General features: G+C 35.9%; 2 protein-coding genes across 7 annotated transcripts; one reads left to right on the forward strand and one right to left on the reverse strand.

Moving 5' to 3' along the window:
• Nucleotides 1-4,518: 4,518 nt before the first annotated feature.
• Nucleotides 4,519-7,631, reverse strand: LOC108197344 (serine/threonine-protein phosphatase PP1 isozyme 3). Of its 2 annotated transcripts, XM_017364929.2 has the most exons (4): nucleotides 7,317-7,631; nucleotides 6,034-6,593; nucleotides 5,739-5,959; nucleotides 4,519-4,814 (listed from the first exon to the last, which is right to left on the reverse strand). In XM_017364929.2, exons 1-3 carry the CDS (start codon nucleotides 7,492-7,494, stop codon nucleotides 5,771-5,773), a joined length of 927 nt encoding a protein of 308 aa, XP_017220418.1. In that variant the 5' UTR covers nucleotides 7,495-7,631; the 3' UTR covers nucleotides 4,519-4,814; nucleotides 5,739-5,770. The 2 variants fall into 2 exon arrangements, with proteins under 2 accessions (XP_017220418.1, XP_017220417.1); XM_017364928.2 differs by lacking the exon at nucleotides 4,519-4,814 and having other exon boundaries at nucleotides 5,405-5,959.
• A 3,741-nt stretch (nucleotides 7,632-11,372) lies between these two features.
• Nucleotides 11,373-15,473, forward strand: LOC108197880 (uncharacterized). 5 transcript variants are annotated; one of them, XM_064082373.1, is made up of 7 exons: nucleotides 11,373-11,886; nucleotides 12,227-12,295; nucleotides 12,409-14,398; nucleotides 14,478-14,580; nucleotides 14,675-14,844; nucleotides 14,930-15,005; nucleotides 15,220-15,473. In XM_064082373.1, exons 3-7 carry the CDS (start codon nucleotides 14,267-14,269, stop codon nucleotides 15,234-15,236), a joined length of 498 nt encoding a protein of 165 aa, XP_063938443.1. In that variant the 5' UTR covers nucleotides 11,373-11,886; nucleotides 12,227-12,295; nucleotides 12,409-14,266; the 3' UTR covers nucleotides 15,237-15,473. The 5 variants fall into 5 exon arrangements, with proteins under 5 accessions (XP_063938443.1, XP_063938442.1, XP_063938444.1 ...); XM_064082372.1 differs by having other exon boundaries at nucleotides 12,227-14,398; XM_064082374.1 differs by lacking the exon at nucleotides 12,227-12,295.
• Nucleotides 15,474-15,941: the final 468 nt, after the last annotated feature.

Below are 15,941 nucleotides of genomic sequence, written 5' to 3' on the forward strand. Positions count from 1 at the left end.
CCTCTAGTTGCAACTTGCAAGCATCAATCCGAAAATAAGCTCACAGTGATCTCCTGTCTTGGTCATTTTTATTATGACACACAGATATTAAATACTTAAAGAATGGATATGCATGATCATGATCATGATCACAACAGTAGTATTGTGCCATCAAGTAGCAGCACGAGGATGGTAACTTGGCAAGTAATAAGATGCATCCATAATGAATACATCAAACAAAACAAAAAACAAATCAGAAGCAGCAAATAAAACAAAGCCCTGCATCATCGAATGATAGTCCTCGTGTCTTGGAATCCTGAATTGCTTTCTCACATAAAAATTATAAACTTTATTCATCAACATACAGGTCACACAATTTATATACAATAAACATATAAGTGAGAAAATGCATACAATATTAGCTAACAATAATATATATTTGCATTTTATAGAATAAAACCGAAAATATACACTAAAAGTACATATCATGAAATTTTTAATGCATGACAAAAGCAAGTGCTGGAAATTTAAATAAATAAAACAACAAACTTATCTGGGTTTGAAGTTTGAACCAGGCCGATTCTTGCATGCAAATTGTCTAACCTCCTTCGCCGTACGTGCTTGTTATTGCCTTTTCCTTTATTTTTCAACACGCTTCTCCATCTTACATGTACTACTGTTTTTGCTTAAACTTTGCACTCTTTTCAAAATACCACATTAACTGACAAGTCTCAAAATTAAATCAAATTACCACGTATTAAAGTTAGCTTTCAAGCAGGTGTCGTAATAATGAATTTTCATGTACATGCATAATTTGATATTCATTTTTTTTTTTTTTTACAATAAAGCACTCTTTTAGCGAAAAACATAGAATAAAATATATGATCATTTTGTTTCACAAGTATTTTAAAATAATGCAAATGTATATTTAAAGAAAAATATACTTATCTTTTACGAGGAACTGGCCAACTAATTCTGAAGACTCTGGAGGCTAGCTTTTCTTTTTACCAGCCGGTCCCATAAATAAAAAGATGTCAGATGGCCAGGTGATCTCCTTGCTTTTCTCCTTTTCTGTCAGGCACACTCCAAAGTCCAAATCATATTTAAAAACTGGTTAAGCAATAAATTCCTAAACAATCTCTAACTTCAATTTAAAAAATTAATTTATAAAGTCAATTAATAGTGGCTAAGATAAATGACACAATATAATATAAGTGAATTCAAACACGCGAAAATATGATAAACATTATATATGTAAATAGAATTTCAACATAATTACGTTCATGAAATTTATGTAAACATTAAATATAGAATATATCTAACTTGCGATCTATTATAAAAATATTATGTATGTATAATAAACAAATAAGTAAATGTATAATATAAAAGAAAAGACTTATCTTTTCAGATGGCCGGTTCAGAAATTTCCAGAAAGCCCCCTGTTGGATTGCATGTGTATGGTTCCTTCTGATGGGAAACAGTTCTTGTGACCATGTTGGCTGATATCTATCAACCTTGTTGTCATCGCAATATGAGCAGCTAGTCATTATATGATAAACTACACGTCTGCAAACAACCAAAACGGAGGGCAGGGAGAAAAGCTGCTTCGCTAGCCTTTTATGGCTCATAGCATAAAACAATCTTGCATCCATGTGTGCGGAGACTTCTTTCCAAAGCTAGAGCTATACAAAGATTTTTATATGTCGTTCTTCCTCTTAGCAAGATAACCTTGTCGGATCTTTTATACTTTATAAGTCAAAACATGAGAACACCATGGATTAGCTGCCTTGTAGTAAATTTCTTGTCCCGGCAGCGACCATATATGTATTAGCAGGCAGCTCGTCTTCATATACCCAAGTCTTTTCCTCTTATCAAGCAGGAGGGATGCTTGTTTTGCTATAAATTCTTTTATCTGCGTTAATCTTCTCAGCAAAGTTTTCTATCTTTAGGCTGCAATTGATCCACCTCATGTTATGGATTGATCTTTGACCACAGTCTTCACTAATCGATGCACACGACCACCGATATATGAACCTTCTGTTGGATTTTAGAACAACAGCAGAATCTGGGTAGCATCGGAAGCAGGTGAAGCCGGTATACACTCGTTGGTTCTTATTATCTTCGTCGCACCTTTAGGCTCGGTAGACACCATCATGCCATACGCATGGCTGATACCCGCACGCAACCTAACGTTAAGATGATGCGTGATTCCTCTGAATTATCTGGTGGTCATATACGCCTGGTATGAATACGAGTTTACAACCACCGAACAGCAGCCTCTCACGCTACTATTTAAGTTTTAATTATATACACAACACCACTTTTGTTTAAGTCCTCGGATGATCGTTTGTCCTCCACAAACGAAAGATCTAAAGGCCCCTCCTTCTAGCGCCAATTTGTTAACGGAGGAATTTGGTAGTTAACAAAATTCGAGGTTCGTGGCCGGAATTAAGATCTATGATGGTGGCTGAGCGGTGGTGATGAGATTTTAGGGGTGGCTGAGATTAGGGTTTCGAGTTGCCTCCAGATGCTCCCAACTCGTGTCCCCCTAATTTGCCTACGTACCCCTATATTTATAGGGGATCAAGCCAGTACGTAGTTCTTTTCTCCTTAGGAAACCTAAACCTAATAGGATTAGGCTTCCCCTTCTGCTATCTTCCTCCTGAAAGGGGCCCAATACGATGAGGCCTAGTCTTGGGCCTTGTAGACTCTCGAGCACCCAAGACTTACCCCAAATGCAAGGACGCTTCTCTACTCCCCGACAGGGACAACCCGCCAGACTACAGAGATAGAGCCTTCCAGGGTGTATCTTCGAGAAGGTTCCACAAGCTCCCCGACAAGGACAACTCGCCAGACTACAGAGCAAGGCCTCCTCTAATCTTCATTCTCTATCTCCCAAGGAGGGCAACTCCTCAGACTACAAGGTAGAGTCTTCGACAAGTTAACAGTAGGATCTATACACACCCAAGGGCGTCCCCCTAGGTAAAATATGTCCCCTTCTGCCTTTCAAATGACGATCTTTCTCTGTAAGTTTCAACTTGGCGCGCCCTAAAGATAAGGCGCGCCCAATCTTCTTGAAGTGGTCTCTTCTGACTGACATGGCTAGCTTGGGCTTGGTCCACTCCTGAGCCCATCATACTCTTCTTTTATGGGCCGGGTCTTCATGGTGATTTTTGCGTATAACAGATATCATTATCATTTCAGCCCTTGACTAGTACTGTATCATCAAGTAGCCCAAAAACAAACATAAACGAACGAGTCTAGACTGATTAGTACCTAATATTTGAATCATTCATTTTCCAGAACTCTAGAGTCTAGATTGTGATCACCAATACTAGATTAATCTTTTTTTATCATTACACAACGTTTAATCTGTCCACAAGTCTCCAACCGAGCATCAAAAACTCCATCAAATGTCTTCAAACTGATGGTGCAATGCTGATCAGGAACTCAACAAAATGTCTGTAAACTGATTATGTATTTCGTTAACCTGAATCTCATATACAAATTTGTGCCTTTACTAGCTTAACAATATTTGTTTATCTTACTGTATGAGTTTCCGTAGAAGAAAATGATCATAACCACAATCTGATATTATACGATTCTACTACTACAATGAAGCCAAGCAAGATTTATCTCTAAGGGCAGTCTATGTTTAAAAGGTATCCTTTTGCACACAAAAAATGAAGCCATGTATGAACCAGTTGAATCCTGTTTACTGGGGTGTAGTCTTTGTAATTGAACCAACCTGAGCCTATTGATCTTATTTCTAAGCATGAACTGTAAAACTTTTAGCCAAGCCAAATTCAACCATAACTGCTATCATCAATCTTTCTGATTTCTTCCTACAGAATTAAAACCGAAAAGGCATGAAGAACGGTCTTTCGTGGCCCAACCCAACCTGGACTACATACATTTCACACCTACTTTTTATCAAGCCTCATCAACTTGAAGATGAACTCAAACGAACAGATATAATATTATACTCAACTCGACTCCAGCTGTTTATCAGTAATGGTGTGTTCAATCTGGATTTTTAGTCAACTCCATGAATATTTTAAAAAAATTTAAGCAATAGATTACTGTTATTAAAAACTACCCTATTACAGATGAACACAGCCTCATACTCTTATATCAGTTTTAAAAAGATTAAGCAATAGATTAGTGGTATCATACAAATATTTATTCTAAGCTACCCTATTACAGACAAACACACTCATAGTCTCATATCAGTTTTCATGAGGCAACCTGTTGAATCCCATATTCGACTGTACATAAATTAATGGAGAGTTCATATTCTTTTTTCAATCAATAGCTGAATCATTTTCTTTTTATTATTACAAATAAATTACGTTGTATATGTTTAAATACATCATAAGCTTCTGATATTCTCCTTAAATTGCCACATGACTAGACTAAAACGATGTGAGACTTGAGAACTTGAGATGTGGGATGTCACAGTTATCCTCTAGGCAAAATAAAATGGCAATAGACTAAGTCAAAAGAAACTAGCAGGGGAATAACAGAAAGCCAACTGCATAAATCCAACTATATGTGATTACCATGAAGGAAAACACGTTTAATATCTCAGAAAAATACCCCTTTGCCTCGGCGGTGATCTGAGCCCGGCACAACATAGACCAACCAGGACTTTCTTCTTGGTACCAAAAATAAATAAGGGGCACTTGCCAAATCAATTATACATCAAAAGGTGTCATCATTCTTTGGACTGAAAAAATAACTTGCTTCTTGACACTTCAAAGAAGACAGAATGCATGGAGCAAACTGTTGCAACTCCAGCAAGACCGGAACTTAATTTGGTAAAAGTTGCAGTCCTGCCATCAATAGGTTGGTGAATAATACTCAACATAAAACAGTTGAACTTCAAAGAAAAAGAATACAAGTCCAAACCTAGATCACATGATCTAGAAGCAAGTAATTATCTGTTTGGTAATTTTAGCAGGAAGAGCGCTTGTTTGAACACTTCACAATTTTATAACATGAGATTTGTACCTTATTTTTACAATTCACTTTCAATTTTGCACGAGTATTTGCACTAGTAATATTTCATTACATCCCAGTATCCCATGTGCACGCGCACATGCAGTGCTAATATATCATTGTTAATTATTCCAAAGATCACAGTAAAACTTGAAGTCGTGTGGACAATTAGCATTACTTGTATTGATTAATGAAAAGATGCACATTATTATTAATATCTACATGTCAAACAATTACAATCCTGTTGCCTTTTGATGGAAGTTGAAGAAAGTGAGAGGTTTTAGACAAGGATAAAAGACCTAAATCGATATGAGATCCTGAGAGATCGAATAAGATGATGGTGTGATAAAACATTCAAGATATGCAAAAAGTCCCGAGGGTGAGGTGGGGAGGATTTTTTTGAATCTAAAGGGAATCAAGCCTCGAATTAAACTTCTGATACTGAATGTGCAACAAAATTAATAATGTATAAATCACAAAAACTTCATATGATACCAACTATAAAGAAATGCAACCTAATAAAATTTACTAGAATTCAAAGGGTTGAAAACGGACGGAGTCGGAGACTCATAAAGACACGATGACAACTTACAAATTGGCCATGTTGTCACATTGGTCATGTCATCATAATAAGGACACATGCAAATACAGAGTAACTGCAAAATATGACCTAATTGAGGTATTGACCTTTACACAATGTCTCTTATCCCGTACACCCTATACTGACTCAATAATGAAATGTAGGTAGCATTATTTACCACTCATATCTTTGCAGTCATTGGGAACTTTTTCATATCTTTGTAGTCATCGGGAACTTGTTCTTTTTCTCAGCTGGCTTAAGAATTTGAAAAGAACACATCAAATTTCCATCTACGCTCATCATTGCACCAGCATTATCAAATTCTCCACAGTAATTTGGAGCAGAGAAGATGGTGACCAGCTGCCTCTCAGCAAAGAATTCATAACCATCCTCCACAACCTGTATAAAGCATTATATTAGTAGGGAGAATTGTAAAAGATTAAAATTAAGCCACACACATGTTTAGGGTAAACCTGATGAGCACGACAAACAAGGTCCAACTCATGCTTTGCTAAGAACTCCGACACTTTGTCAGGACCAAAGGTGAATGAAACTCCTCTATCATTCATTCCCCACCCTTTTAAATCCTTACATGGATCTGACCAGAGTAAATCACATAGCAAACCAGTATCAGGTATAGCAGTTGGCCGTGGTAAATTCCTTATCAGATCCAGGTTCACAAGATCAGGAGAAAGTCCCCCATGCATACACAATATCTTATCATCAATAAGAGCCGCCACAGGAAGACAATTGAAACAGTCAGTAAAAGCCTTCCATAGTTTTACATTAAATCGCCGCTTACATTCATCATAAAACCCATAGATTCGGTTTATAGAAGCACATTCATGGTTTCCCCTTAAAAGGAAAAAGTTCTCTGGATATTTAATTTTGTAGGCCAGCAAGAGACATATAGTTTCCAAGCTCTGTTTTCCACGGTCGACATAGTCTCCTAAAAATAGATAATTTGCTTGAGGAGGATGACCACCATATTCAAAGAGTCGTAACAGATCACTGTACTGCCCATGAATATCCCCTGATATACAGGCAACAAACATTACATAATAAGAATACAGGCATAACCCAAGGACAGGACATAAAAGAAAAGGCAAGAATTTTCTGCCTATGTTCTAAACCAATTACCGACTTCAAGAATCTGCAATCACTTAACTTTTGTATCTTGTAGGAAGAATAAAAAGTTCAAGGCCCCCATATAAATTTCATGATTATCACTTCCAAATTCCTTTTCATGCAAGTCATTTCTGAGTGGCCATGAAAAGTAGATGTTCCCTATCTCCCGCTTCTATAAACCAAAAATCCCTCCGAATTGGCTAATTTTAGATTCTAAGCACAACTACCTTTGACCGCAAACAAACTATCACCTAAAGCCCTAAACAGCACTAGCTAACAATTTTCAGCCCAAAGAAAAGCCACAAATCCTTCAGGCAGTAAACTAAAAATATAATCACTTAAACCTCTGACTTTTCATTACCCAAAAACAAGATATACATTATATGATTCAAAAGTTAATATTCCCATTTCCTTAATCAAGGTCCAATGACATTATTAAATTATTCAGATTTCCTAACTATCACCAAATTGGTCAAATGATTCACATTTCAAGCAATTCATCAAACAAACCAAACATAAAACAATAAATCATCCATAAAGGCGAAAACTTTACCAAACACACCAACAAAACCCCAATAAACACAAAACAAGTAAAAGGGCCATAACCAAAAGATGAAAAAAGAAGTACCACAAATCTTGATGGGTGCTTCAAGTTCAAGAAGATTAGGCTGATTAAAGAAGATATCACGAGCTGCAACACAAAGCTGCTTGATTTCGGACTCTAAAAGCTGAACGGGTTTACCCGGTTTGGCTGATCGGACTTCAATTAGCCTTTCAATTAGGTTATCTAAAGCTGAAGACTCCATTTTTATCTTCTTTAATCTTGATAAATGTGGGCGAAAAATTGATCCAAACCCTAATTTTTTGAATTGGTTTTTGAATGAGAGGGCTTAGAATTGGGAAAGAAAACAATGTGGCAGGAGTAGAGTGACAGTGCTAATATACATACAGAGGCACGTATATGTGGTGTAAAGTGAGTACTGACAGTCAACCACTGTATCTCAACTGTAGACCGGTAAACACAGTTGCAGACACTTTTCGTAGACACGGATAGAGATTCAAACATAAATTATACTCGGTCTCTTTCATTTTTTAACATTATTTTTCACTGCTCCAAACATTTTAATGCGCATATAAAATATAATTTTATAAATTTTTTTAAAAAATTTCATTTTTTGAGTTAGATACTCAATTTTTATTCTGAAAAAAGAAATTTTCAAAAAGAATTATAAAACTATATTTTTTAGACGCATTAAAGTGCTTGACACGTCCCCGTCCCCCAATATTAAGAATTGAGAGAGACCGAAGGAGTATACGTTTTTATACGACGAGCCTTTGACACATCCAAATTCATAAATGATTTTAGTAAGCGTCCATGGATACATAATATACAAATCTAATTATATATATATATATATATATATATATATATATAAATTTTATTAAAATATAATATTTTTTATTTTTGAAAGTTAGAGATTTTTAGGTTTTATTTCTTTATTTTTGAAATTCCGTGTATTAAATTTGAATTTTTAGATTATACTAAAATATTGAAATATTTATTTAAGTTTTTAAAATATTTTAAAATATCTAGTAATATTAAATTATATTTAAGAATTTAATTATATTTTGTTGAAATTATTTAAAATTTATTATAATATGATATGATTGTAATCAAAATTCAGAAATTTTTTAATTTTATATCATTGTTCGAACTTTAATCTCAAACAAACAAACACACTCTACAATACAGTATAACCAAATAATCAAGGGATAATTAATTCAAACGTCCTTGAACTATAGGCTGTTTATTGTCTAGGTCCCTATCCTATTTTTCTCAATATTGCGATCCTTAAACTTTCAAACTTTTCTGATTCGCATCCTTCCGTTAAAAATCAACTAACAGACGTTAGTCAATGCTTACGTGGCAGATGCTTATGTGGCTAAAGCTGACGTGGCTAGTGGTTACGTGGCAATTTCTCAAAAAATTTAATATCTCATAAAATTTGTTGTTCATTTGTATTGTGCTCGAATTGCAATTAGAAATTAGCATAATTGCACAACAAAAATCAGACATTCCGCAATATCACATTTAAATTAACATCCAAAATATACTCATGTTTAACAGTGGAAGACAAATAAAGATCACAATTCACAACTGAAATCAACACTTAGAAATAGTAATACTGAACATCCAAAAGCTAAGATAAACTACTTCAGTTGTGAACATCAAAATGAAACTGTTTCATTAAGGCTGGCTAGAACTTGGTTTGGCCTTTGCTGCGGATGACATATCAGAAACACTTCCAGTTGGTTGTGATGAGACTCTGATTGTTTCTCTTGTTGTTGAGAAATATGTGTGACCATCTTTTAACATAAAAACACCTATACCAGCTGGTGGAAGTGGAGGAGGTGGAGGTAGAACTTCAACATTTTTTGCTTTGGGTGGTCTTCCCCTCTTCCTCTTAGGTTGTCCCCCTTCAATTGTTGGTTGCTCGTTCTTATTTTTTTGACTTGATGCCTTTTTCATCCTCTGCAATTTGAAGCAAAAAAAAGTACAATGTAGTTAACAAGATTTTTTTTGTCTTAACTTAAAAAAAGGGATAAATACCTTTTCTGTAGCTTGTGCCTTTGCTGCTGCTGCTTGAGCCTTTTTTGCCTCAGCTTCTTGCCTCTGTCTTTCATCACATTCTTCCTTTGATGTCAAACAAGTGGACTTATTATGACCATACATCAAACACAAGCTGCACCTCATCCTGATGCCTTTTTTCCCCAACTTTACACCTGCACCAGGCTCCCCTTGTTCCCTTTTTCTGTGTTTTTTAGGCCTCCCAGGCATACTCCTTGCTTTTGGGGGAAGAATATCTGGATACGGAGTATGTGGCCAATATAAACTCCCTCTCATTGGTTTAAGCATGTTTGCATATGCTTTCATGTAAACAACTTTGGAATAGCATTCATGTACCATTTCTTCTGGATTCAGATTCATTGCAAACAAAGATTGGCAACCATGACTACAAGGAATGCCTGATAAATCCCATCTTCTACATGAACATGTTTTTTTGGCTATATCAACAACCCACTGTCCACCATCAATATCTCTCACCTCACACTCATCAGCACCCGTCCAAGTAGATTTGCAGAATTTAGTGGCCTCAATTGAGTGATTCAACTTCTTAATAATCTGAGGGCAAATTCTAGACTCAAAATTAGCCATTAAATCACTTGAATCTGTGGAGTCTATTGAAGGCATTCTAAAAGAGTCACTACCATGATCACTCTCCCAATCAACATCTTCAGCCAAGTCAACTTTCTCTTTATTCTTTTTCTTAGCCTTAGCTTTTGCCTTATCGAAGAAACTACTAATGGGAACAGACATATCATCAACATTGTCCACATTAAGCTCATCTACAGCTGGGTTCTTTTTAGTAGCAACAACCTGTTTCTTCTTACTAATTATCTCATTAAGCTCCTCATCCTTGTCACTCTCATTTTCACTATAATGTCGATCACTTTCAGTTTCATTACCAAAATCAGACCCTTCCTCATCATTATAATCATAATAATCACTACTCCCACTGTCTTCACTCACAAATTTTTCATCCTCATCACATTCATTCACATTTTCACAAGCATGATCAACATAAATGACACAAGTACCAGTTTTAGTAGCATAAGTACACATGTCATTAACAATATCTTCACTCCACAATAATTGACAATTATCAAGTGACTCACCCTCCTTGTGCCAATATATCTTATAGTTTTTATACCCAAGCCTCTTCTCTACCAAATCTTTGCATGAATCAAGACATATTGTATCTATGCTCTGGCATTTAATTAGTTCTACTTTACCTTCTTCATAGAGCCGTATGCGATTCTTGTAAGTAAACACTCCCCCATGATGAATTCGAATATTGACATAGTAAATCCCCATCCCTGCACATATACACACAATCAATAAGAGAAAAGTATATACATGTATATATATGATCTTGTATGTCTGTACATACCTCATATGATATAAGGATCGCTGTCAATCGAGCCCCAGCTTAGTGAAGAAAGAAAATCCCCAATCGCTCTAGAACCCTAATTCTCGTGTGTTAGTACGCTGCTTAGCGAGTGTTAGGTGCGTGGATGTTTTATTTTTGGACTTAAATTGACTTAACTTAAATTGATTTTAAATGACAGCTCAGTTTTTAATTTTTTAATTTTATTTTTTGATCTGCCACGTAAGCGTTGACTGACATCTGTTAGTTGATTTTTAACGGAAGGATGCGAATCAGAAAAGTTTGAAAGTTTAAGGATCGCAATATTGAGAAAAATAGGATAGGGACCTAGACAATAAACAGCCTATAGTTCAGGGACGTTTGAATTAATTATCCCAATGATCAACTACACGAGTGATGCAATTTGTTACTTGTTAGGAACTGTCGAGACACATGGCTGTGTTCACTTCGTAATTTTTTGTGAGAAAAATTGTGAAGAAACATGATGTAAAAATGGGATGAGCATTTCTTTCAAAACATGTGAGTTAGAGTTACAGTTAAAATAATAAGATTGAAATGGTTGAAGGAATGTAAATTATATACATTATCTTTGATCAATACCATTTTAGAGTACAAAATTCATTCTATTCTCCCTCCATTCCATTCACTCCAAGTGAACACAACCTAATAGCTGCTGCTGCATTCCACTTGGTTTGGGTGGATGGTTCGGCACAAACTAAACACTTGGGATTACGTGGATAGGTGGAATGTGCGTCCATTATGCTAAACATTCAGAATTCCACTTCTCAGTAGCACCAACTACATTTTACAGTATTTCTACTTGTATGCTCTCTGATTTTGATCGCATTCAACCATAGTTTTTTCATCATTAATTCCTTATTAGCATAATATCTCGAAAGATAGTGAAATTATGTACTCTTGCAAATTGCAAACCATTTTTGGATTAGAGTAAAATGAGGCACCATTGAGAATCCAGGTAGAATCCTTCCCCGATAACAATATGCGAGCTAGCTCTATCACCTGCTCCTTCCAATTGCATCCGTCAGCTTCACAAGCTCTAACAGGAGTGTAGTAACACAAACATTTTAATTATGTGATTTAATTGAGCAATTTTTAACAAGAGAAGGCTTCATTGTATCTGAAATGGCACGCAGGTCTCTGACACTTGGAAGTAGCAAGCTATCAAAGGTACAAGCAATACCAAACCTTGTTATGTGAAAATAAATAGTATACGATTTGTCTGAATAGGCTGGAAAAAATTGCATTAACCTATACATTTCAATTTGCTTTCCTTGGAAGTTATTGCTTATCGCCTAATAAATGAGGAAGATATGTATGCACCGTTCTAACTTGAGCAGCCAGCCAGATCCTCAGAAGATCAGCACTGACTCGGTTTTTCCTGCCAAACCATCACCGACATGTTATGAACTTATAATTTTGTTACTAATTCAAGTATCTGAAACCGCCTGTAGTAACTGACTAACTGTCCGTGAGAATTTTTAACAGAACTCTACCAATATTATTGTAGAGTTGGAAAGCACAAAACTGATGGAAATCAAGGAACAAACAGATCATAAACATATCTGTAGATATTCAGGTGATTTTAGGTTGCTAAAGGCAAGGATCAGGCCCGTCTGGATCTGGCTATGAGCCCATTACTAGTTTGAAACTTCTAAATATATCAGCATTTTGTTTATTTTTTGGTTACAGGTCATCTAAGCACACAGGGATTGAAATACCTGGCAAGTCGACAAGGTATAAATTAAGGGACGAGGATCAAAATGGTACGTTATTAGGATAATTCTCTTGAATTTCATTTTGAGCATGTGACAAGAGTGGCAAGATAGACAATATTCTAAATCCTGAAATTTCCAGGCAATTCTAACTGTTTGAAAGTATTTAAGATCTTCTTCCTATCTTCAAAGTAGAAACTAGATTTGATTCTGATTTTTCTAATTTTTTATGTTCTAAATCCACTTGCCATACTTATATCTTGATGCTTAATTCCGTTTCAAGAATTTCTAAGCATCTTCTTAGTCTATAAAAATAAAATTCATACATCCAATTCTATCCCTGGCAAAATGGGGATTCAAATTTTAATTTTATTTCAGTAGTGGCCTTTGGTTAAGATTATATTCTTTTACCTTTGCTGTGGCGTGTGGGGCTTAAGCTTTGCCTTTCTTGTAACTAAAGACCTGCAGACTCAAAACTTCCAAATTCAAATGTGCAATTGCTTTCATACCCTTTATTAAAAATTAAAAAAAAAAAAAACTACTGGGATATAATTTTCAATCCAGCAAAAACCTTATCTTTATAAAGTTAAAATATGCTTTCCAGACATAAGGAAAGAACCTTGTCCTCGTACATGTATCTCATTTTCTCAGATATATATAAAGTCAGAGAAGGGGTGGCAGCGGCTGAATTCCCTTGTCGTATTAAAACTAAATAACCTTCGATAGCTCAAAAATTAATACTTTCTCCGTCCTATTTTACATGTTCCTTTTGATTTTCAAAAGAGACATGTAATTTGAGACGGAGGGAGTAGTTCTTGTTCTCGTCAAGGACGAAGAAGTGAGCTCTTTTTTAGCATGCATCTCAGTTTTTGAGCCCTATCTATTATGCAGTTTCATGGTAACCTAGGGGGTTTGTTTTACAAAATAGCCTATGTACTCTCTTAAAATTGAAGTAGAAGTGTGACTTGCGACTCGCGTACATATTATCATCTATGAGTGTGATAAGAATTGAGCTCGCGCCATAGGGCCAGAACCCTAAACATATTCTTTTCTACAAGTTGATCGTTCGGACATGTCAATTCATAGACTAAACTCTGAATCTCAGTTTGCTTAATCTGTCTACTGTTTACCAGTTACTTAATGAGTCGGCAAGAAGGCAACAAGTGATTATTCAAGTTAGAATCTATACCATATTCTCCAAGTTGTTGAAAAAAAGTAGGGGGAAATACGCAATAGGAAATCCTGTATCAAAAGCAATGTGATCAACATTGGCCTATTGCGCTATCATTTATCAAAACTCACATAAAGAACTGAATGTAATGTTTCTGTCAATATCATTTCATGGTCTGTTAGAAAATGTATAGTAGAACAAAGGAATAAGTAAAATAGTTGATCTTATTCGAATAGATTCTAACAAATATTGACTTATCCAAAACTTCCTCGTGGGGATTATAGCTCCATGGTTCTGCTCTTTCGTCAAGCAATAGAGCCTATAGTCAAACAAACACTAGTGGCATTACTTGCCAAGTCAAAACTCATCTGCTGATACATCTTCTTGGAATGTCCATATATCCATGGAATCAGGATAGTTCGTTATCCTTGGTAGAAATAAGTCGCGAGGATATTGTATTTTACATGTGCGTGTGTGTCCAACATAGACACGTGCCAGGACGAGGTTGGCCATGGTGATATGCCAAGTTGGCTCTCGCAGAATTTTGGAGGCATGTAGTATGATCTTTATAAATACCAGTTACTCCATCCGTTTTATTCACATCCTCTGCTCACTTCTTCTAGCTATCTTTTGAGTTTTCTCCTTCAACTACAAGCTATTACATATGGAGTTCACCAAGAAAGTAATTACTGGTTCATCTTCGTCTTCATTTGTTGATCTTTTTGGTCCCAAGGACTCTTCAACGCCTTCATCTTCCGCGGGACACTTTAGCTCTGTCTTTGGTCCAGCTTCCACGGTATTGTTTCCCTGCTGTCTGTTTTTCCTTTTTTGAAATTTTAACATGTTGGTTTCTAATTTCTGATATCTAATTTTAGGGGCTAGTTAGGGATTTTTCTCCCTCTGGATACTCACTACCATCACAAAATCAGAGTTCTGCTGGTGCAAGTGAATATGGCACCATACATTATGAAAATCGAGGTATGCACATATTACTCTTGCTGCAGTCTTACCAAGTAGAAACATTGTTGAAATCACAGGTCACATTTTTAACCATTTTTCGTGTTAACTGTAGATCACAAGGCTCCAATAAACTATGGTAAAGGTGGAAGCATGCACAGCAAGGACAGGGGTACTAGCTATCAGAATGAAGTAGCAGAGCCTTGTAATTTAAGCTCATCAATCCACTATGGTGGTCAAGAGGTTTATTCTCCGAGTGTCCAGTCCAAAAATTCTCATAGTGCTGTAAGTAGCTCCTGTCAAGTTTATTCCCTGACAAATCTAATCTGTATGGTTATAAGCATTAAACAATTATTTTTGTTTATTTCAGTTCAAGAAAGATGGACGAGATGATGATTCTAATGGAAGCAATCCGAACAGTGCTTCACGAGGCAACTGGTGGCAGGGTATGTTAATGTTGTGAGAATCATCGTTAACTGTTAAGATAATAAAGAGGACCTGGACAGGACTGCTCAGCTGTTTTTGAGGTTTGCAGTATTGCATGCCAGAACAAACGGCTCAGCTTGGAACCCTGTATTAAACACAGACAGAGTAATTCTACTAGATAAAGTCTGTTTCTGCAATAATTTTACCTTAACTATGTTCTCCATTTTTTTTCAGGATCCCTGTATTACTAGAGCCTTGTTGCGGTGTATTTAAATCATCATCCATAAATCAAGGCAAGCTGTGATACTATATTACGTAGTGTGCAACATATGGACAGCTCCGATATCTAGCAATCAGAGAGCCTTTTGTAGTTTTCTTCCATTACCCTCTTTTTCCTGTATTTTCCCTTCTGAGAGCCTTATCAATTGATCTCAAGAAGTCTTGTATATCATATGATTTCTTTATATGAGAGTTAAGTATTTTCTCAATGATAAGTTTGATCAATCCAAATAAATACACAAGTTTACAGTAGGCTCCATAGTATCTTTCAATCATCTGAACCATTTCCTGCCTCGGGTACAATCAAATCCAACAATCCCTTATCCCGGCTACTGCAGCACAACTAGTCGACCATAGTACTAGATAACAAGTCGGCATGCAAGATTCCTGCTCAGTATCTTTACTGGGAATCTAGTTGCAATTACCATAATACTGGGAATCTAGTTGCAATTATCACAGGTCAAAAAAAAAAAGAGTGTTAAACTAGATAACAAGTCGGCATGCAGGATTCCTCCTCAGTATCTTTACTTGAGCATCTAATATCAAACTAGTGGCTTCAACTCTATGCAATAATCTGATTCTCCTAGAGATTTAAAGAGTTAAGTTCTTGAATTGAACTTTATGTGCTGATATCCTGGCATAGCCGAAGAAACAGTGATTCTAAAAGCATTGAAGCT

Source organism: Daucus carota, chromosome 8, assembly GCF_001625215.2.
Source record: "Daucus carota subsp. sativus chromosome 8, DH1 v3.0, whole genome shotgun sequence".
Classification (NCBI taxonomy): domain Eukaryota; kingdom Viridiplantae; phylum Streptophyta; class Magnoliopsida; order Apiales; family Apiaceae; genus Daucus; species Daucus carota.